General features: G+C 37.6%; 2 protein-coding genes across 2 annotated transcripts; one reads left to right on the top strand and one right to left on the bottom strand.

The window, feature by feature from the left end:
* Positions 1-5,958: 5,958 nt before the first annotated feature.
* LOC5507401 lies at positions 5,959-12,923 on the top strand. Its single transcript, XM_032376020.2, has 4 exons — positions 5,959-6,424; positions 9,810-10,031; positions 10,584-10,701; positions 11,661-12,923. Exons 1-4 carry the CDS (start codon positions 5,988-5,990, stop codon positions 11,916-11,918), a joined length of 1,035 nt encoding a protein of 344 aa, XP_032231911.2. The 5' UTR covers positions 5,959-5,987; the 3' UTR covers positions 11,919-12,923.
* Positions 12,117-20,258, bottom strand: LOC5507402 (neuroguidin). The gene is made up of 15 exons (XM_048720466.1): positions 20,240-20,258; positions 18,455-18,611; positions 18,215-18,311; positions 17,241-17,325; positions 16,940-16,995; positions 16,024-16,114; positions 15,403-15,492; positions 14,491-14,522; positions 14,130-14,191; positions 13,870-13,918; positions 13,561-13,638; positions 13,170-13,195; positions 12,935-12,956; positions 12,514-12,550; positions 12,117-12,414 (listed from the first exon to the last, which is right to left on the bottom strand). The coding sequence occupies exons 1-15, from the start codon at positions 20,256-20,258 to the stop codon at positions 12,395-12,397; spliced, it is 921 nt and encodes a 306-aa protein (XP_048576423.1). The 3' UTR covers positions 12,117-12,394.
* Positions 20,259-23,737: the final 3,479 nt, after the last annotated feature.

Below are 23,737 nucleotides of genomic sequence, written 5' to 3'. Positions count from 1 at the left end.
TTGAGAGATACATAGAGATTTATAGAACAGAGCGGTCCTTACTGCAAAGAGGTTCTTAAAAGTTTGCATCAATTTTGTGTTTAAAGGAAAAGATGACATTTTTAACCATTTGCGCAAAATTTTGATAAATCTGGATACAAAAGAAACATTTTGACGTCATTTAAAGTAAGCCCACCCCCCTTTTACGTGAAAAAAAAATAAAGCTGCCCCCCTATCTTGGCAACATTTTAACTTAAGCCCCCTCTGGTTTTACAGCCCCCCCCCCTCCCCCCCCCTTCCCTATTAAACAGTCAAAGGGGCACTTTCACGGCGAAGAGCGATTTTTGGTGTTATTTCGGCAAAAACAGTTAAAATCATGCGAAATAATTAAAATGACTAAACAGATTCTCAAATGACGTTTTAACACATTGGACCCCTCAACCAGTCGTACCGGCTTTGAGAAGTACCCACAACCCAAAAAAATTCATAAATACAAAACAAACACAACAAAATGAAGATACTCATCATTAGTCCAATTATGGTATTTGTCTGTTAGCTAGATGAGAATGCGTGACTTTCCACAGGTATCCCAATTCCCAAAATATACATATTTAGGCATTGCCTATAAGCGGAGCCAGTTTTGAAAACCTTTTTCTATTGACTGATGAAGGTAGTTTTAGGGGGATTTAGGTTTCCAGAATTCTGCTCTCCTCATCGGCTCATCTCTAGAATGTATTTTTTAATGAGATGAAAAATACTTGTTTTTTTCGCGATTTCAAACAAATTGCGAGCTAAGAGTCTCGCGAAAAATAAAGACCGCGAACTTTGATCTCGCGAAATTTAATCGATATAGAAAAATCGTTGAAGGTTCTATACAGTCTACGGAACAGATGCTTATTTGCATAAGCCACTGTCCGGCGTCCTCGATTCCATGCGACGCCATTTTAAGTCATCGTTTCACAGGGATGAGATAACTTATCAAGCTTTCTACCTAGCTCAATGAAACCCAAGCCTGTACTTGAGCAAAAACTTTGAAACATTTCACTAGCCGAATTATTTTAAAAAAATTTTCAGGAAACGCACTAAAAATATTGATATGGTGGAAAGGAGCTTCTGAGAAATAATGCGACCGAACATGCATTTGGGGGTTTGAGTTAGAAGGCTGTTTTACTCTAAATTTCTAAGCTGATCGCCAACTTCGTAAATCATATATATTAACATGATCATTTCTTAGAAATCTTGAAGGTCGGACGTATTTGGTTCTTTCCTTCACTTTTATCGCATTATTGTTCACAACAACACACAACAATTCCTTTTAACTTTTTCACTAACGTTTTTGGAGCACTGCAACATGCACTGCGTGGTTTAAATTAGTTTAAACAAGGACTCTCTCGATTTAAACCGAAATTAGGGACTATGGGTCACATGACAGTTTGATGACTCTTGTCATAGAGAACCTATTTTGCAAGTATTATCTTTTTTGGTTAAATATCAATCATTGGTCATATGTATGTTTACATTTTGATTCGATTGAGCGACAGGCCGCTATAAAAAATTACCTTATGAATTAAAGATTTGTGAAAAATGTGAAAAAAATAAGGTTTGGAATGAGTACCATACCTTAATGGAATGCGACTATGTCAATGATATACGTCGAGTATTTTTTAATGATCTATTTGCAATCAATAACTCTTTCAAACTGTTAAGGCCAAAAGACCTTTTTTCGCATATTATGAGCTCCATTACGAGCCTAAGTCCTGAAATTTTGTGATGATGTAATTCAATATTATGAATAGAGGATAGGCATATAAGCCAACCTACTTTGTATATTATCCTAATATACCTGTATTGGTATTTATTGGAATAAAGTTATTATTATTAATTCATTTTTTTCCTATATTTACGCACGCTTTTACGACTAGAACAAAGATTTAGTCGAGACCGACTATTTTTTAACGCGTTAGAATCTGGAGCCCATCTTTCACATACCGAGAGTTTTACAGCGGAGCTCCCACGTGAAGCGCCGCGTGAGCGGAGCCCCATACCTAAGAAAAAGTGGTATAGAAAAATGTGATAACAAATATTGGTAACCCATCGATTCGAGTTTTGGTGACGCGATGTCCGTCCGTCTCCAAAAAGCATCGCATGACAGCCAAACTTGGCAGGTGTCATGTATGTGTCAAGGGAGGTGCAAAACTGTGGTCAAGTGTTTTGTGACGTCATCGATGACGTCACTAGAAGACGTCATCAAAATAAAAATATTTATATTCAAAGTCCATATAACCTTTCAGAATGGATAGACTTTGTCAATTCTTTTATATTTTCTTCTTCCAAATGGTATGTGGTTCTTATGGACTCTATAAAAACGCGTTCGCGCTAATAACTCAAATCTGTAATATTGAGATATTTTGGTCATCCTTCGGAAAAAAGGCCGTGAACTGAAAGGCCCGGGTCCAGTAATTTGTGACGTAGATCGAGCTGTCAACCATGAAATATCATATGCGCGCGCTTAACCGGATCCCGTCTTCATGTCTTCTTACTGAAGTCTTATTGCTGAAGAACGTTGTGTGGTTACAACTTTTACCGCCATCTTTATATCTCAACCTGGTAGTCAAATAACTATTTAGCTTCAGGAAACAAATCTGCAAAATATAGCAGATATTTTTTAGTCTTTAAATTGTTTTTGCATTGTGCGCGCGCGCTGCACTCGCAATCAAGAATGGCGACATTCTCACGAGCGCGCGCTGTTTTTGAAACCTACAACAAAACGATATTTTCTTTTTTCGCATACAGTTCTCGACTGTAAATTATTTTTCGCTTTATTGTGGGTAGCATTGCAATTGAAAAAAAAATTGCCAATATTTTGTGGTATTGCCGTCTCTGAATTTTAAAGGATTTAAGGAAAAAAAGTTGTTTCAGATTTTCCCGCCAAAACTTGGAAATATTCACTCGATTCAATCTCCTTTCGCGCGGCCATGAAAATTTTCAAAGATCTGTAGAAAATTCAAATTTTAATCAAATTCAATTCCCTTTTCAGAATTTGAAAGTTTATCTATGCTTTGTTTTGGCTAGATTGATACAAGTGAAAGGTTTTAAGAACTTTAATTAATGAAGGAAACATCGTATGGCAACAAACTTGGTAGTCATGTAGGTGTTGACGTCATCGATTACGTCTATTAAATCAAAAAAACATTTTTTTGAAGGAAAAACAGCGCGCGCTCCGCATATTTACCTCGAAAACGGGAAGCCATTTAGTGGTAATGATGGCTATTCAGCGGATAGTTATGCAGCCTTCTATCCAGGCTTTGTGCAACGCTACTTTATTCGCCGGATAACTATTCGCTGGATAGGGATTTTATCCGGCGGTTAGCGCCTATCCGGAGGATTACTTATCCAGGCTTTGTGCAACCGGCCCCAGATGATTGCCCCTACTTATGAGCCCCGATATGGTCAGGTGATGCGTGACGTTATCGATGACGTCATTGTAAACAAATCTATCACGATGTCATAGCGGAGCCAGCGCGGCCGTAGGCCGCGCGAGGAGCCCCATATTTATAGAAAAATGGTATATAACTATGCGACTGAGTTTTTTTGGTCATCGCGCGGGAGCCCTGTGGTTCTGCCCCGCCTGCCTGCCTGCCCGCGCAATCTATGTAACCACGCTTCGCTGAGACTATCGCCTCTTCCAACGAAAACTTCCAAACATCTAAGGAGTGGAAAAACCGTTTGAGAAACCCTATTAAAGTCATGGATTGCTTAAATCCATGAATCTACAATTTTCTCTGGGTCCGCTGTCGAATTTCGCCTACATACAACAAACTGGTTATCACCACACGGCGGAAGATCGATTGCACTACCCATTCACAACATAGCGGTGGAAGAAAGTCTACGAAAGAAAGTCTTTACAAAAAGTCTAAAATATCAGAAAGGATCCATGTCTAAAGACGGAGAAATCGAAGATAATAAAGCAGCAAAAGTATGATTATTAATGTTATGTTGGTCTCTCGCCGACTTGAAACGAATAAAATGGTACGTTTTCAAATCTTAAACTTATCAAACAATTTTATCGCTTCTGATCGTAGTTAGTAGACTGATTGAGTACTTATTACAAATACTTATTCGTTGATGTTCAGTTTAGTCTAAATTTAAACTGTAGTTTTCCTTTAGCGTAAATATAGATTTTGTATGATTACTGTTTTTATTTATAATCATGATGTACTCAAAAATGAATCTCTAAAATCGACTTATTCGAACAAAACCGCTTCTGTTGCACTCAAAGGGACAAAAAATGAGTGGTATAACATAACAGACAACCCAGAGGAGTTTCCAAATTCGCTTGATAGCAATCTCAAATCGGTAGCTTTAGTGGTTGGTGTTTTGACTATTTGAAAAATTCAAAAAACGTAATCTAACATGGAAACAAGGCTCTCCTTTACAAAATAATTTATATGTGCTTCCTGATCTTCAAACATGCGTTTGTCACGTATTTTAAACTACTAATGATATATTCCTTAATATCCAATCGAGAAATCAACAAAAAATAATCTTAAAATAATCAGATTTGAGCTAAGATTAAGATTGCGAAATGCATCATGGGTAAAAGAAGGCGACTGCCAGGCATGGTAAGTTTTTCACTGTTTCTAAGTAAATAAACAAATAATTACACACAGAAAGGGTTATTCCCTGACATAAATTATAAAAAGGGTAGAAACACTTAATTTATTATTAATTTTCGCCTAAATTCGCACAGTCGACTTACAGGTATGTGCGGTCGGCATTGTTTAGAATTTGAGACAGGCATGCCTGCCAACTCTCCCGGTTCTTAGCCTTCAATCTCCCGGCAAAAAAAATCGAAACTTTCAATACATTAATTGTAATATCCCCGGAAAAGCTATCGAAAACTTTTTAGGGCTAGCTCGAAACCATCATCATCGAGATGTTTTACTAAACTTTTGTCAATATATTTCTTAAAATGGAAGCTCTAGAGAAAGTCTCCGACTTGACACTTGTATAAAATTTATTGCTGTGATCAGTTTGATGAGAAGCTCTGCTCCCCAAAAGATATAGCATCTTGGAAATCTTTACTGGATGCCGCTAAAATTTGCAAATTTAAACCACTTTTGCATTTAGAGAATTCTTTTGGTGACGAAGAAAGTCCCCCTAAAGTAAGCTACCATCGGCAATGCCGAAGTGTTTTTAACATGAAAAGAGATTTACATAAACTCTCGTCATTAGAAGTCTTAGAAGACCGACAGCTTTTATTTTTGTTTGGTAAGAACAATTTAGGTTAGATTTGTAAATTATTTCTTTCTGAGGGAAAATGTGTTTATTAGTTCGGCGTTATTAGTTTCTTTCACCTCAACAACTAGTTTGCACTAATCCTGGAAGGTCCTTACAAATTTAAAATAGACATGAATAATAAATACATAATAATGAATAGTCAAACAAATGAATTTAAAGAAAAAAATAATAAATTTGATGTGGGCTGCCAGAGAGCTAAGTTAGAGGTTCCATAATCTGACTGCTCTGGGAAAAAATGATTAAGAAAGGTTCTTGATACCGGAGTGAACTTGGAGGAACATGGAACCGAGGATGCCGGACAGTGGCCTATGCAAATGATCATCTGTTCCGTAGACTGATTTAAGATCTTTTAGAGAGAGGACATGTAACGCTTACTCGATAATTGCTTGTGAGAACAGGAACACTTTTACATTACGGTAAGACTGCCTTTATGAGGCGATTCAAATTCAGCTGGATAGCGTGTCTGTTGGCTTTGTTTCAGATATATTGGTCTTGTTTTAGTACTTGGTTAACGCCGCATTGTCACCACACGGGAATTAGGATACTTATCCTCACGCAAAATACTCAAATTAGGGGGAGGTATCTGTTTATCATATTTTTTTTTCTCAAAAATAGGTGTTATAAATCGTATCCTAGGGGACTGGGGAAGAGCGCGGCCTAATATGATTCAGAGGAGCTGTTGCTGTCATTTTCTGTAAACAACAAAAATGGCGGCGGGACTGTGCAGTTTGCCAGAAGAAATCATCCTTCATATTCTATCTTTGTTGCACACTTCTGATATCCTTAGCTTGAGCCGTGTGTGCAAGACACTTTATGAACTCACAAACATTGATTCTGTATGGAGATCACGTTTTAGATCAAGCCAAGATCATTTGTTGAAATTAACCTCTGCAGAGAATCAAACAACAACTTGGAAAAAGTTATATTTCAAGGCGGGATATGCATTGTCCTTTAAAGCCAGGGTGACCGGTAAATCTGGTGAGATGTTATGTGCAGAATTTGTGAGGAAGCCAAATAGTAGTATGGTAAATGGGGTAAGATTTGATAATGAATCCCCAAGAGAAATGACCGTAGAAACATGGATAAAACTGAATCCACGAAAACACGATGGGATTATTATTGGATGTCAGAGCGAATCTGTGAGGTTAGTTCGTGTCTCAATCAACAAGATTTTTTGTGTGTAACTACTTAACAGCCTTGCCTAGCTACAATTTAGTGCTACAAATTTTGTTCAGTATTTCAACAATAACGTACAGGAAAAATTTTAGTGTCATGCCACTCCAAGATTTAGCATCCACTGCTAATTGTATTCTAGTTTAGCCAGACAGCTATTAGCTCAAGGCTGAAATCCTCTTTCGGTTAGCATATACACCTATTTCAATGAATGTTGTCAATGTAAATGGCAAATAGCCTACTTTGATAGTTTTTCCGGCATGAGAACCCCGAAAACTTGATGTTTGCATACCATGGCCGCCATCTTGGATTCCGCAGGGGGAAGGGGAGAAAAAATGTGCGGGGAAGGGGGAGGAGGAAAAGAACGCCTACAGAATGTCTCGCCTTTTTCGTTTAACGCCCCTGATATAACACATGACGGAAAGTTGACAGCTAAATGACATGTCACATAATCGTTGTCGATTATCAGATTTGATTCTCGAATTCAAAACAAAACAAACTCACGTCTAGAGAGATTTAAAATCTTAGCGCTGCACAAAGGTAGAGCGGTTTTCAAAATCCCGTGCAACAAAATGTAATTGTTAAAGTGTAATACTCAAGCCAGAATAAAAGAGAACAAAGACATCACAGTGTATTAGTACTAAATAAACAAAATAGTATTTCACGGGTTTTTGAAAACCACTCTAAATAATGCAAAATGTAGCTAATCTCCCCTAAAACGTAAAAATAGCACCTAAGATGATGATGAATGACTTGCAAACGACTGCTGTAGGCTTTGCCCGTTTAAATTTTCAATTAAATACAGAGTACAGGGAAACTTATACAGAGTCTGCAACAACACAAGAATATTACGACAAGAAGTTGGTGAGGAATTTGGGTTTCTGTGCTTCGTGCAACAAACTTAACGGAGCAGTCAAAGGCTGCGAGGTTACACCCACCCATTCCCCCCATAAAATGGATATTACCCACCCCTCCCCTAAAAAATGGATATACCCCACCCCTCCCCCCAAAATGGATATACCCCACCCCTCACCTCTTGACAGGTTTGAGATATGGAACTTGGCTTCAGCCTCTTGAGGCATTTGTTAGATGATTGTTGAGACTGTTTATATACTTTTTTTCTCTTTTTCACTGCAGTGTTTCTTCTGTGTTGTTGCATGAAAACTGCCTGCAAAATCTGTTGTTTATTGGCCTGATAAGCAACATTCTCTGCAACAACCTGCACAATAATGATAATCATTGCAACAACATTTGGTGCCACTCCAAACAGTATTCAACAAACAAACTGCAACAACAAACAAACAACAAACAAACTGCAGCTTCCACTCAGGTCATTTATCTACTGAGCAGCCAGGCAGCTATACCACCGCACCAAAAATCATCAGCATACAAATATTCATCCAGTTGTGGTGTTTACATGGTTAAAGGCAGTTCAATAATTCGTCCTGTCAAAAATTTGAATTTGCCATACAAATTTTCATACGATTAGCGGTCTTATTTTTCGTACGGCTAGGGTTGTCCCGTGTAAACTGTACGCATAACCATACGAATTATTGAGCACTTTGACTCATCTGGTGCACACGTCATGTGATACAAACCGGTTTGACCTGCATATAGCTACCCTGCTAATTGAGGCTTTTTCGTAGTTGTTTTTTTGGTTAGGGGCGGGGTATATTTATTTTTGGGGGGAGGGGTGGGAAATACCCTCAAAGGGGCTCACAAGCTAAAGCAGTTAAATGGCTTTCCTGCTATTATTGAGCCAATCAGCAGACGTTTGCTGTTCAGAAATCTTTCACGCACAATATAGATCTCACATGGGTGTTCGATAAGTGGCGCTACAAAAAAAGGCAAGATGTCGATTTTCTATTAGGGATTTTTCTAAAGCGATAAAAATCGCTAAAAAGTGGGAGATTTGTTGGTGCTCCATGCAGGAGAGCGGGAGAAGAGGTCCAAAATCTTGAGACTCCCACCGGGAAAATTGACAGGTATGAACTTGGGTCTCACATCACAGATGTATTGCAAGTTTTACACTGACATATAAATACCTTTACTTTAGTAGAATAGAGTAGAAATAAGTCATAGAGACTGGTAGTACAGTAATTCGGACTAATGCTTGGTAGCTAAACTTTCTTGAGATCACTCAATAATGTTCTTTTACTGGCTTGGCTTAGGGATATTGGTGAAATTACCAAGGATGACAACAGACAGGTTTACGCAGTATTCTTCTAGGTTTGTTTAAATTTTCCAGATCAGTTCTGATTGCTTTAATAGTTTTCAAACTTCTCAGTCGCTCTCTTAATTGTAGCAGTCAATTTGAGGCACTCATGTTTGATTTGCACAGAAACTTTACCAGTTAAAATATTCTCTCCCAAAAATAAATGGATTGCATCTACGTACAAATACTGGAAATTTCAGATGACCTACCCTTTACATAAATTTTTGACATACCAGACAATTTTGCAAGTGGCAGCGGTACTGCCATAGTTGAGCATGGTGCAAAACTCAAATGTAAACACTACACACACTTATTTGACAGTAATTGTGCCAGAAGCCTGTCACATCGCTCTTGGTTGGCAAAATTTTCTCACTTTGCTCTCAAAAGGGGTACATATTAGAGATTTTAGCCCTTGAGGGTTTATGATAGCAGTATTTAGTTCATAATGGCCATATAATCTCAGCCTTCCCCAGCTTACTGACTATGCGGGCCTGTAGCAAGGATTTTGAGCGGGGTGGTTCGTTTTTCATTTTAGCGGACCAAATTTCCGGTATACCCCTCTCCTTGCCAATCTATCTTGTATTTAAAATTTTATTAATAGGGTACTTTTTAACATATGGCAATAATAATAAAGATAATTATCATAAAAATAATATTATAATCATTTTTAAGACATATTGATATGCACAGTATATCTCCAGCCAAACGTTTTATATTTTTGTACACTTCAAGCTGGTTACGGGCCTGCTATGACATGACATAATGTTGGGTCCTCTTTCTTGTGTATACAAAAGTGTTTTATTAACAACTTTATTGAGTATTAGCCCGATGACAGGACCATGTCTCATGTTAGGTGCTGCCTCTGCTGCCCTTAAAACTTTTCCTGTACAGCTTTTTTAATGTAGAAATTCTTTTAAAAAAAATTCCTTGAGATCACTCCAGCTTTATGGTTATTTTTGGGGAGAAAGCAGGTTTTGGAGAACAAGAGCTTGACCCAAACAGGGGAATTTTTTTGCAGGGACGGGGAGCTGTTTGGCCTTTTTTAGAGATTTGTGTCAAAACCAAAAGACTACCCGCTAATTGAGAAGAGTATCTATGTGCAAAATATGACATATTCCACAAAGGATTGTATTGTTTGCAGGTCTCATCGCTGGCCACAGTACCATTGGCAGATTATGCATGTTGGTCCTGACGGCTGCATACGGGGATCTCTGGAACCTTATAAGTTTATGAAAGGCCCAAATCTTAATGATAACAAATGGCATCATGTTGCAATCACAGCATCATCAGAAATGCAGATTCTGATGGTGGATGGGAGAGCAGCTGATTCTGTCAACTTTGGCATAGGACGTGAATATCACAGGTAAACAATATATAACATTGATCAGAAGTCGCTGACCTAGTATAAGCATGCTACAGTTCTTCCTAAAGTAAAAGAATTCCTGAGCGAGAAGGCCAGGGGGCCAGGGGCAGATCTATGGGTGGGCCGAGCTGGCCCAAGCCCCCCTTACTTCCAGATATTTGGCTTTTAAACTCATCGTCTGATAAGTTTGGGGTCAGGTATCGGATAGCTTGGTAACCGCCTAACCAAGCGCACCTGAGGAGCCGGGCCTCCGGGCCACAGCTCCCCGCCTCCCCGGGAGATACCAGTCACACCTTTCGGTGGAATATACTCTCCCTCCTCTTGGGCTTTCAAAGCTTCTTATAGGAGTATGAGCGCACCTGAGGAGCCGGGCCTCCGGGCCACAGCTCCCCGCCTCCCCGGGGGATACCAGTCACACCTTTCGGTGGAATATACTCTCCCTCCTCTTGGGCTTTCAAAGCTTCTTATAGGAGTATGACAAGCCACTGCATGTACCATTTATTTGAAAAAAAAATTGTCTCTAACCCTAATGAACCTTGTATTTCTGTCTAGACGTTTTATGACATATAGTCAGATTGGCAATGGAGTCATCAGCCATGGTTCAAGTACCCCGTGGGACAGTAATGCTATGAAGCCTGGTCACTGTGGCTGGTACCCTTTCTGTGGACAAGTAAGTGAGCAGTGTTGCTCATTTTTTTACACTATGCTTGTGCACCTTATACGGCAGCAAGTAATATTACAGAAGGTAATCAATTTTCTTAGAAAATACAGTGCACACTAGATTTTAAGGCCATAATTAAGGCCATAAATCATGCTATACACTTCTACAATGCCAATATGCAAAATACAACACACAAACCACCTATTTCCATCCACTGAAATAAATATACTACCAAATGTTTTCCAGACTTATTTAGCATAGCATCATATTTTCAAATGTAAACAAAGTCAAAGTGGTTGATTGACATTTTTTGACACAAACCCTGCATACTTCAAATGCATGATAAAAGCATTTAAATAAAATATTGTGAAGGTTACTTCAAGCTCAAAAGAAGCACTCTGTCCTTTGTATACTAAGTTACTTCAGGTCAATTGCAGATTAATTATTAATTATTGAAAACACTAGAAATATTACAAAATTGTAACAGCAGTAAGTCTATTGGAAGTTTCTATAAGGATGTGACTGATAATTTAGAGCATATGGCCTGTTTAAGAGAGGCAAGTCTAATAGATTAGTTTGTCTTTTGTCGGTTGAGGTTTCTGTTGGCCCTCTGGAAGTAGACTGGTGACAATACGGCTTTAAATATCAACTAAATATTGGCTTGCAGCACAGCCCATAACATATACAGTCGAAATGTGAGATCATTTAATCCAGCTATGATTGAGACTAATAAATATTGCTGTTTTCTTTTGTTTGTCAGTAAATATTTGGAGTGACAGCCCAACTTTTCCCCACCAACAGATTTTGGGGGACATGTTTCAATCGAGTTAAAAAGCTTTTTTAGGACAAGAATCCCAATCACTTTTGGCTGTACAAACCATCCTTCTTCTGCTTAGTATAACACTTTCATAAATGTTTTCTGCTGAATTAATGTTCCCTTTCTAACACCTTTAAATTTATATTCCTAGATAAGAGAACTTCGAGTCTGGTCAGGAAAACTGCCTGAAAGCACCATCCAGCAAAACATGTATATCCACCGGATAGATATGCTACAGGATGAACAATATGCCGTCCAAGGGTGCAAGCTGATTGGCTACTGGCCCATGACCAGGCTAGTCTCAGGCCCCTGGCCATGGCAGGGTTCATTAGTGTCTTGTACCTCCCATTTAGAAGAAAATCGAGAAAATACTTCTCACTTGAACATGGTCCAATCACATCTCCCGTAACAAAATGACAAGGACATCTTACTTTGATATCAACCAATCACATTCCCCATTAGGGATGACATCAAATCCTTCCAATCACAGCTACTGTATGGAATTTCAAACTATCTAATCAAAGCTATTGTATGAAACGCCTAAGAATTTACACTTAAAATATTGTCCAATCAAATCTCCAGTAAGAAATAAAGACTTCTTACTCACTCACTCACCCAATCCTTTTTATTTGTCATCTTTTCATCATGATTATAGTTCACAGGCATACTCCAAAAATTGTGGCTGAGCATTTAGAAATTATTGATGATAGTTCGATGAATAATGGTGGTGGTAGACGGCCTGCATCAGCAGAGATAAGAATGTGTTGGCTTGTGAAACTTGTAAAAAATCCAGTAATTATCAGGTCATGATTTTCATGTTTTTGAGTAGCTTTAGTAGGAGTGATATGTTCATACTCCTAACTATAAGTGTAGCGAATAAAGAAACTATCTCTTTCTACCAAACCCTGAAAATAAAGGAAATATGCATGAGTGATGTTTATGGCATGTGTACAACACCTATCATGGAAACCATAATAATGTCTATCATTGTGTGTAAAACTTACGCCTTTTTCCTGAGCCTGCCTTTGATTTTCTTTTCCACTGTGAAATAAGGATTTAGAATATTGGTAAGAAATTCACACACACAAAACAAGTAAGAGAGTCACAAACATCATTCATTGAGTCTCAATATTTTCAAAATGCATTTTGAAATGTAAAATTATTATTTAGAGCATTTGTTATAAGTCAAGTACAGCATTCGAAACAAATGTGAAATTCACAAACACCATTTATTTGAAAACTTTGAATTCTATTATTTATTAAATATTTGTTATCATATTGTAAGTTGTACCATTTCAAATACTTTTTATTTCATTAAATTATATTTGGCAAAATCTAGAACATCAAATGATTGTGAAATATATAAATCATCTAACCAAAATGAGACACATAACCATTAAACAATTGAATTTTATATTGTCCTACCTTTGGCTTCTTTCCTTTTGAACTATAAAAAAAATAATTTTTACATAAGTTTATTATCAATCTCAGACTCCTATACTACAGATGTACAGTATTCCATGGAAAATAGAAAAAAAGAAATGGGTTGTTCACCTTTCAGAAGATCACTAAAAGAAATCATTATAATATTGACTTACGATAACAGAACTGTCAACAATAAGAGTACATCATTCATGCAAAAAAATGTTGTAAGTGTTACCTGTTAAATCTAGATGGCCTTTCATCCTGCAACACAGAAAATGACACACATCAAAACTGTTGTCAGTATTGTTAAGAAAAATCAGGGATGTGTCATTAGTCCATGGAAATACACAACTATACTGCTATAACAGATCATCAGACTTTTTGAGTGGCAAAGTCAAGTCAAAATACACAGGATGTGCTCATCACGCCAAAGAACATTAATAATGGTTTCAAATACAAATTTGTCGGAATAAGGCATACAGTACCTTATCTCTGTCAGGGCACACAAATCAGTAATACCCCATATGCAATACTCTGAATAATAAGGCATACAGTACCTTGTCTCCAGTCAGGGCAGACAAATCAGTAATACCCACTTGCAATACTCTGAAAAGGGCATACAGTACCTTGTCTCCAGTCAGGGCAGACAGATCAGAGAAGGAGGTCAGGTCGTCTAGGTCTGACTTCATACGAGCACTATCACCCTGTAAAGATTGATCATACAATAATAATAAGTATTAATATCAAATACTAATCATTTTGTTGATACCCTGCATAGTTATTCGATGCCTTGTAATTCAATTAGGGGGGAGTATTGGCTTTTATCTTTAAATAATAAGATATTGCCAGATTTACTTTACTTTTACTACTGACTAGAATTCAAGTTTATTTTGCTTAAAGTATCCAAGCAAACTTGCAGGTTGTAACATACTCACCTTTTTTCTTTTTTTGGCAGCCAATCTGATAAAGTTCTCTTCTTCATATCTAAGTAACAATTACATTCCATGTGTTAATAGAAGACTAGGATAAGTCAGACACCTAAAAGTAAGACCTTTTAGAGGAGATAAATCATATCAATTAACTACATCTAAGAAGATCTTGAAAAGTTGACAGCCTCCCAGATTGATAGTGATATATAGATAATAGTTTAAGGTCAATTTCTCGGAATTGTCTTACTGTACGAAGAGCTACATACCTCTCTTGGTGCTCATCATCGTCACGCTTTTTAAGCATAGCATGGTTGTTCAGGGTCTCCTCCTTAATCAACAAGTACAATTATGAGTATGTCTGGCGTTGGTAGCAATAGCTACAAAAAGTGCTAGAAATTACACAGGAATTCTAGAGACTATAAATAGTAAAAATCCTTTAAGTACAATTATTTGTTTCCTTTCTTTTTACTCTCATTTGATTAGGAGTGACTGTTAAAGCAGGTTCAAGCTGTGACGTAAATGCTGCTGTTCAGAGGTCCCTATTTCTGAGAGATTTGCCATGACTTGACCAGTTTTATTAACCAGTTACAGGGAATAAAAAAGTGGGTCACAGAGTTATTGACTCACCCTTATCTCCACAGGTGCTTCACTAAATTCCTCTACAATAACAAACAGATTAAAATCAGGATCAACAGCAAATAACTTCATTATAGTTCTGCTCATCACCATTACCACCACCATGTTGATTAGCATTGTCATTGTTATTACCATCATCGTACAATGATCACCACCATCAACATAAACACCATTACCTTCATACCCACCATTACCAACACAGAGGGGGGGGAGGGTGGGCAGGGTATGCACCACGAACCCCCCCAGGGGCGGATACAGGGGGTGGATTGGGTGGATATAAATAAAATGTGAAATATCTGATATCTATGTGACCTGTCAAGAACCACTATATCAGTCCGTCTATCCGGCCATTATCCACTCCCCCATTTTGAATTCCTGGATCTGCCCCCGCACCCTTCGCTGCCAAAAGGTGGGCCATTTCTTATGAGGAATTATCAAATTCTATCCTTTTTTAATATATCTATGACCTTTCCCCCCCCCTTTCTCAGAAAACCCTGGGTACATGCCTCTTTATAATCACTAGAGCCAATCTAACTGCCTTATCACCATCATTGTTGTCATCATCATTAAGCATTATCATCATCATTATTATGATGGGGCATTCATCATCATCACCTGCTATTTCAATCATAATCATTGCAATGGCGACTATCATCATCAATATCATTATAATCAACACATTATTCATCACTACAACCTTCACTTCCACAAGCTTTGTCATTATCGTTATTACTGTTATCATCATCATTCAGTATCAACAAACACATTTTCCATGATAGAAATAGTCAAGAAACTTTGACAAGCAGAATACGAAACACTATAGAAAACTACACACTTTTCTAATTTGCAAGCAGTAAGAAGTAGTTACAAGCTACAGCCAACACTAAAAATTGCTTAGAATACCTCTCAACTCCTGCAATAGCCTGCTGTTCAGCACTCTCTTTTTGGTATGTTCCTCAAGTTTTCTCTCTTTCCTAAAACCATAGCCTTCATCTACAAATACAAATTGACAATACAGCAATAACCTGTTGTCTCTGAGACTTCTAATATCCAAATCGCTTTAAAGAGGGCTAACATGAAAAGATTGCCAGATGTCAAAGCAAGAGTCTTAAACTGTGGCTTTTACTTAAGTAGCATCAAATATTGTGCGACAAAATTAAACAGTGATATCAGGCTAGGTAAATTTATAAGTTTGTGCCGATTCCCTTGAGTGTAAACAATAGTTTTTTATGCTGTGTGGCCTCTTCTAATTCACAAATGTAAAGCTGTATGAAAGGATAGAAAAAAAAAACTATTAACATGGTTACCATAGAAAACAGTTGCAGGGGGGCATATATTACATCATTATCATAGGAAACAGCAGGGACAATACTGTATAGTATCTGATTATTGTCTGACAACCCTGTTGTCCAACAAACAGTAACGATCTTAAAGGAGAGACATTACATTACGCATTAGTATATTATCACAATCACTATATTATCTTCTTATTAACAAGACTAACAATATTATTAGCATATTTACCATACGGAACAGCAGATACTTTAGGGGGAACATATATCCCAGATGCCTTAGCAGTATCACTGGTCTCACTGTCATCTTCACTTTCATCCAGCTGGGGAGAAAAAATAATAAGTATCTAGTCGTTGGTTAGTATCAAGTAAAATCAGAGTCGTACAAGGCAACTGCATTTTAGCAATTGCTTGGGTGTGTGTGTTTGAATTATAATTAAAGAAATTACTATACCAGTACAGCATGTTGTTTCATAAAACTCTCTGTCTTATTGTATTACAGGTTTATTAAGTACGGTATAAATGGAGAGTCATACTTTTAGAAAGAGAATTTATCTCAGGGCCCAGTTTCTGAGAAGAGAAATAATTGAATAAAGGAATTCAATATTATATTAGCCTTGTCCCCAGGCATCTAGGACAGCCCTCCATTCACAAATATTCTCTGCGATGAGCTGTCCCAAATGCCTGGCAAAACACTAGGACTAATCTTTCCAAAGGCCAAAATTGTGCTTTAACCGTTCGATTTCGAATTTTATTATTTGATTGGTATAAGCAAATATTCAAACTTATTATTAGATCACTTGTTATAGATAAATCTAACTGTAGCGGTAAACAAAAAATACATGAATTAGACTTTGTGTGTTCCAGACCGACTACCCAAAATATTACGTTAAATTTTCCTTTTTATAGGAAATTAACCTTGGTAGATATTAACGTGTATTAAAGGAATGTGCATCAAATAAACGCAAAGGGGTGGCAGTTGGTCAAAATTTTTTATACCCTAAAAGATGGGAAGATGACACCCATCTGCTTTTCTGGAGAGTTCCCCCCCCCCTCCCCTGGAACTGGTCCGTGACTATATGGTACAAAATTAGAAAATGTACTGATAAATAAACCAGGGAGCCAGTTGGTGTCATCAAGCCTGCTACCTTTCCCAGCATGTTTTCAGGGTTTGGCCGGAATCTCAGTGGGTCATTATCGGTTCCTGTTAATAAGAAATTGTTAATACATATTTTAATGTTCATCTGCACTAGCAGATTAGCTCTACTGTATATTAAAAAAGAGAAATGACTGAAAATTACTTTTCTTCTTATAACTGCAGACTAATTTTCAAATACAGTAGGGCAGGAAACTTCTCTCTTGATTGATACAAAAATTGTTTTACTCTAGAAAAGATTTCTTACTAACAAGGTTAAATTCTGAAGACGCCCAAAAATATCTAAAACATACCTGCTAAGCCGGCAGTGACTAGCTTTACAAGCTTGTCAATCTGGTACTTCATCTTCTGGTCTATTGGCCTCAGCTTTTCAAGAACCTGTGGTAGAGAAATCAATAAAAAAGGCTTAGATTTGGGAGGCTACTCAACCCTTAAAATACGAGAGTGCAAATACAACTTGGTTGAATCAAAAGGCCCCTCAGGCAGCCACCATATGATCCATGTTTGACCTGACAGGACAGAAAAACCTGAACCTGCGCACTTCGAAGAGATGGAGAAAGAAGATACAATTTCTTACAAAGGCCATCTGTTTCTTGTATTCCTTACTGATTTTCCAATTTCAAAAACACAAATAACGAAAGGCCAAAATGCACATACCAAGATTTTGGCTTTTAAGATAATCATTTTCCTTGCGCTATGTATGAGCTCAGAGATGAAATGCTCAAATTTCAACGACACTTAACAAAAAGTTGCATCAAATGCCCCATTTGATATTTTGAGTACTAAGGGAAATTTCCGCCTTATCTGATGTGAAATTAGCTTACTGGAAACAACAAGTCGTGATTTTCTGTCAGTTCGTCTGATCACATAACTCAGCTTAGATTGAAATTGTTTTTGTTGAGAGAAGGAAAACCAAAAAAGCTAAGCTAGTGAAGAAATTAAAAATAAACCTTCGTAACGTACCCAGTTCTCAAAGAACAATGGGATGCTTTTTGTTTTGTTTGTTTTCACTATTTTGATTTAACATAAGTTATAAAAGTAAAAATCAAGCCCTGATAATGGATAAGAAATAGGGTCAACAACTGTAACAAATAAAAGTATTGAACCATTTCCTCACAAAATAAAGAATTACTGCAGTACAATCTAATAAAATGGTGGAGTTGGATATTAATCCAAATGACTTACAAACACCATGTACTACAATTGTATATTTGTTTTGTCTATATTCTTTGAGCTGCTAAAACATAAACAAGTGAGTGATACTTACAGTGCGTATTTCTACAAGTCTGTCAACCACTGGATCACACTCAATATTTTGACCCTCAGTCTTAATCAATATGTAGTAAACAACATTGATTAAATAGCTGGAAACAAGCACCAAAGAATAACATAACTTCAACTATACAAACTATACAATTGTACTTCAGTAACAAGTCAATCCAATAGCAAAAATACAATCATTAAGACTTTATAAATGGATTGCCATTGATTGTCATTATCAGTTCACCTTAGTAACAAATGAATTTTGATCTCCAAGAAGCTGATTCCTTTACTGGTAGAGATCTCCTCATCATCAATTTTCTTGATTTTTCTATCCACATGCTCTGAAAGATTCTCAACCTGTAGCAAGAGATGCCAACTGGTTAAGAACAAGCCATTTGATACTTACAGCATAGCTGTCAACTCACCCGCATTAGGCGGGTGTCACAAGATTTTTGTGAGAATGTACATACATTTCCTGTATTCACTCACATTGGCTCTCGTGGGTTTTTTCACATCCTTATTGTACTTCACCTGATTTCACAAGATTTCTGTCCAAGTCTCAAGGCTTGATAATATTTGGGGGGAGGGGTGGGGTAGATTCATTTATTGGGGTGGAGGGGTGGGTATAACCTTACAGGCGTTTACGGCATAGAAAACTCTCGCGCCCATATCCTCTTGCAGATCTCATGAGGGTGTTAAATAAATTGCGCTATGCAAGGGAATTATTGTTTTAAATATCTTAATAGAAAATAGGCAAAATGATGATTTTCTACATAATAATTTTTTGAAAGCAATAAAAATCGCTATAAGGGGGAAAATTTGGTGCTCAATACAGGAGAGCGGGAGAGTTGTCAGGTACGGTACTGTACCTGGGAGCACAGATGAACGAGCTTGGATGAATTGAATTTGTATTCATCACTATTGTTGCTATGGGCTAGATTACAGCAAGGGTCAAGACGGATAAGAATTATGAGTGCATCTATATTAAATCATGTGTACTTCACTGTGAATAATTTTCAAATTGCTTGACCTTATGCACTAGTAATTTGAAACCCGTACCAATGTGGTCCCAGGGAAGTATGGGGGATTTGGTAAACCCTAAACAAAATTGAAAAAAGCCCAAGCCCACTCCAAACTTAACTGCAGTCAAATCACTTTCTTTTGGGGCAAATGCATACCTGTCAACCTCCAAAAATCTCAAGACTTGATAATTTTTGGGGGGAGGGGTGGGGTATATTCATTTTGGGGGGGAGGGGTGGGTATAATAGAAAGCTCTCAGGAACAAATACACTTATAGATCACCACACGAGGGTGTTAGATAAATTGCGCTATGCAAGGAAATTATTGCATTTAATATTATAATAGAAAATAGGCAAAATGACGATTTTCTACAGAATAATTTTTTCGGAAGCACTAAAAAGCGGGAGATTTGGTGCTCAACGCGGGAGAGCAGGAGAAGGGGTCCAAAATCTTGAGACTCCCGCCTAATGCGGGAGAGTTGACATGTATGCAAATGGTACAGCTACATTTTAGACACCAAGTCATCTGCCATCATTTTTCTGTTTGTCTCGACTTCCCAGGTGGGGAAAATTCTAAGAGCCAAAAACTGTGAGTCCCCTGAATGTATATAAAGCTTTCATTACTTTATGTACGAACAAAGAGGGTTTAATCTCATTTGATCTTTAAACCTCCTTGGTATAAAGCCCAAAAGATTATTATGATTTGTTTAGCAGCAAAACACTCAGTTGATATTCTATTATCTTAATGCTTCCCCTACCGTTGTACTCAGATCCTTCAGAGAGGAGATATATTCAGGCAAATCTTTAGCAATCGTCTGAAAAACGATAAGGAGAAAAACGTCAGTGTTAGTCAAAGTATGTTTTAGTGGGGAGCTTTAAACAGCATTTAGACATTCCGAAAACTGCCCATACATTTAAAGAAAGGAAATTTAAAATTGATGGAATGAGAAACGTATTTATGTTATGTTTTAGAGTAAAATGGGTAGATTTTTCCAAATAACGTGTTTTACTTGCCTCCGCGTCCGCCATCTTGGAATGCCCCGAACCAGTCCCTCGCATCCATCCTTTGTAATCCCGAACAAGGTGACGCAAAGGTGGTCGAAAAAATACTACAGTGGAACCTGAATTTTACGATATGCCTCGGAAGAAAGAAAATGTATCGCAAAATCGAGGTATCGTCGCAAAGAGGTCCTCGATTTTATTATATAAAGGAAAATCTATTGAAAATATCGTTGTAGCGAGGTCGTGTTAACTGGTTAATAATTAACTTTCACAAAATAATAATATTGTAGCTGTACTCTGGGTAAGACTGCACAGTTACTTTCTGTTAGACTGTAAGCTGTGTTTAAATAGATCTGTCAATTAAAAAAAATCGTTTACTGTACGTCTGTGGTGTCTTGAGGTTTTCTCTCTTTATTCATAGACAGAATCGATAATATCGATGAAAAAATCACGCTTGGGAGAACAGATTTGTATCGTAAAATCGAGAATATCGTTGTATCCAATACCGTTAGATCGAGGTAATTTCTTCTACATTTTTCTGTATTTCCGCCGGGAGAAAGGAACGCCATCGTAAAATCGAGGTTATCGGTGAATCCAGTATCGTAAAATCCAGGTTCAACTGTACCATACTTTTTAGCGCTCAATTACAAACTAGTTTCGATTCAATTGGAAAATCTATAAAGATCCCCCTCCCGGCAAGCCTCAGTTTTCAATGTTTCCTAGCATAGTTTGCACCGAAACTCCACAGAAACACTTGCTACGCAGGCTACGAGATGTTCCAACTGTTCTGGTCGATTTAAAGCAAGATCTGACCAACGAAATATCGTTATATTTCACAGGAGTGATCCTTAAAACACGAATTATGTATTACAGCATATTATAGAGAAAGAAGATAAAGAAATTATTCAATCCTCTAACTTTGACTCAAATTTGCATAGGAACATAGAAAAATATCTCAAAAGCCGCACACAGTTTGGTAGTTCTATTCTCTTTCACTGCGTTCAGCCGAATAGAAAATATTTATTGTCTATATATAGACAATAAATAATATATTATGAAATACAAGAGACAACATGTAGGAGGATAGCCATCCAGCTGGATTGGTTTATTGAGTAATAATAGTATAGGCGGTTAAAATACAAAATAATTGGCGAAAATATATTATCGATCATCTAAGGACACAACTAGTTCAGTGAGCTGGAAGGCTTCAAGTGAATAACGTGACGCCGAAAACTGCATAATAAGGACACACTAAAATCATTTGACCGAAAAAAGCACAAAAGAAACAACAACAAACTCGTTAGTACCGAAAATAAATTCATGTGTATATATGGTGATTGACATAAGCCATTAAAGGTAAAGTTCTGCCATAGTTCGGATGGTTTAGACCCATAAGAGTTTTTAAGGGATGTGATTGACTGGAAACAAACGCGTGATTAAAACCCGAAGAAAACCACCCCCAAATCGTTATTACACATGCATTTGGCAGCAACAAGACATTTTTAAGGCAATTTTATTGGCAACATTTCACAAAAAAATGGCTACTTCAATCCACTCGTTTTACCTCTACTACGAACAGCCGATTCCAAGCTACGAACAAGCTTCAAAACCATTGCCTGACCTGTGATGAAACACAGCTGCCAGTACTCGTTGGTAAGAAAAAAGGAAAAAAAGAAACACACTTGTTTAATCCTTTAGACAATCTGAAGACGTGCATAGGATTACTACCAAGAGAAAAACATCCGAACATCTTTGCAGACCTAAATCTGACGCTATGGGTGAGTGGTTTCCCCTAAGGAGAGCCTGCGATCGTCGGATGTCGGTAAGCATCTGCGCGCACGGTCATACATAATAGTCCCTTGTTATGCGTTACAATGACATATGACATGAGCATATTCGATTTAATCTGACGCGCAGATCAACATTTTTCCTTGGCACTTTGGATTTTTCGGCGTCCCCCGGGCTGAAGGCACCCCGTAAGTAAATTCGCCTTTTCTTTTCGACCGATAATCAATCCTTCACCCTCGCGAAGTGCACCAAAACGATGATTGTTACCGTCCCGACCCTACCAATCGATAATTCCAATAATCAATAATAATCAATAGTAATGGATAAAAATCAATATAAATCAATGATTGATATCGGAAATCAACAGAAATCGATAACTTAAAACTGTGTGATCGATTATTACCGAAAAACAAATGAAATTATCGATTATTATTGATTATAATAAGCGAGTCTTTATATTGCTTCAAAAGGGCTCAATTTTACCTTTTGCAAACCACATTTGAATTACAATCGTTTGACAAAAGGTTGTTTTCAACCGGCTTTGCGCGACGACGCGACAAGCCAGCATGTAAGCATGTGTAAAAAAAAAAAAACCACTGAAGCGCTTAGCTGCATATTGTAACAACCGCTTTTTTTCTATTTACTCGTGATTTCGGCATGAGAATTATAAGAATAGAAAAAGCGCGTGTTCGTTTATCCCGCGTTCCCATTCCGGAATTGAATGAAGGCCATTCTACCCATTCTGCTACCTGTAGCAGAATGACTAAAATGCTATTCTAAACATTCTCTATCATTTCAACAAGCTTTGCGCGACTACGCGACAAGCCCGCATGTAAGCATGTGTAAAAAAAAAACACTGAAGCGCTTAGCTGCATATTTTAGCCACCGCTACCGTGTCTAAGGGCCGTTTGTTTTTTGTTTTTGTTTTTACTCGTGATTTCGGCATGAAAATTATAAGAATAGAAAAAGCGCGCGTTAGTTTATCCCGCGTTCCCATTCCGGAATTGAATGAAGGCCATTCTACCCATTCTGCTACCTGTAGCAGAATGACTCTACCAACCAAAATCATTCCAGAATGATAGGAAAAAACGCGCCCTTAGTCTGAAGTTATGCAGTGGTAAATATATGCAGCTAAGCGTTTCAGTAGTCCCGAAGCCGGTTGAAAACAACCTTTTGTCAAACGACTGTATACAGGATATCTAGCCACGCTTCTTCCGTGCCAAACCTAATTGTTTTGTATTTTATTATACTGGCACATGAGAAGCTGCAAAAGTTTTACACCGTTTCAAACGTCGGGACCTTGTTGTGCCGCACTTCTTTTGGTTTTTGGAATGCAACAGTAATTTTTTGACCCCTTGGAACGACGACCGATCGGTACGGCATCTGAATCAACATTGTGTCGGCCTAAATGGATTAGGGACCTTAAGCAACGACGACGGCAACGTGGACGGCGACGGCAAAAAACAATAGAATTTGATTCTTCAGGGAAAAAATGAAAGGGATGCTCGTCAGAAAATTCGAAAAATACCCCTAAAAAGTACCTGCACGACTCAAAATTGCTACCCTAAAAATACCTCACAAGACCTAAATAGTACCATTTCTGAGAGAAAAGCCCTTCTTTTCTCGGATACCCCCTATAAAATACGACCGAGCATCCCTATCAGGTCGACATGGGAAGACATGGTCAGTTTTAAATATAAGAACCTATAAAACCCGAT

The sequence above is a fragment of the Nematostella vectensis genome, chromosome 13, assembly GCF_932526225.1.
Source record: "Nematostella vectensis chromosome 13, jaNemVect1.1, whole genome shotgun sequence".
NCBI classification, from domain to species: domain Eukaryota; kingdom Metazoa; phylum Cnidaria; class Anthozoa; order Actiniaria; family Edwardsiidae; genus Nematostella; species Nematostella vectensis.
Note: the sequence above shows the minus strand (reverse complement) of the source record. Positions and strands in the feature narration are given on the sequence as shown.

Excerpts from the sequence above, each read along its gene's own strand:
- LOC5507402 (XM_048720466.1), bottom strand. Across the intron at positions 14,523-15,402 it reads GCTATTGCAGGAGTTGAGAG|AGGAATTTAGTGAAGCACCT; the intron begins GTATTCTAAGCA and ends TTGTTATTGTAG. Across the intron at positions 13,919-14,129 it reads GATGATGAGCACCAAGAGAG|ATATGAAGAAGAGAACTTTA; the intron begins GTATGTAGCTCT and ends ATTGTTACTTAG.
- LOC5507401 (XM_032376020.2), top strand. The coding sequence starts at position 5,988 with ATGGCGGCGGGACTGTGCAGTTTGCCAGAAGAAATCATCCTTCATATT. Across the intron at positions 6,425-9,809 it reads TGTCAGAGCGAATCTGTGAG|GTCTCATCGCTGGCCACAGT; the intron begins GTTAGTTCGTGT and ends TATTGTTTGCAG. Across the intron at positions 10,032-10,583 it reads ATAGGACGTGAATATCACAG|ACGTTTTATGACATATAGTC; the intron begins GTAAACAATATA and ends ATTTCTGTCTAG.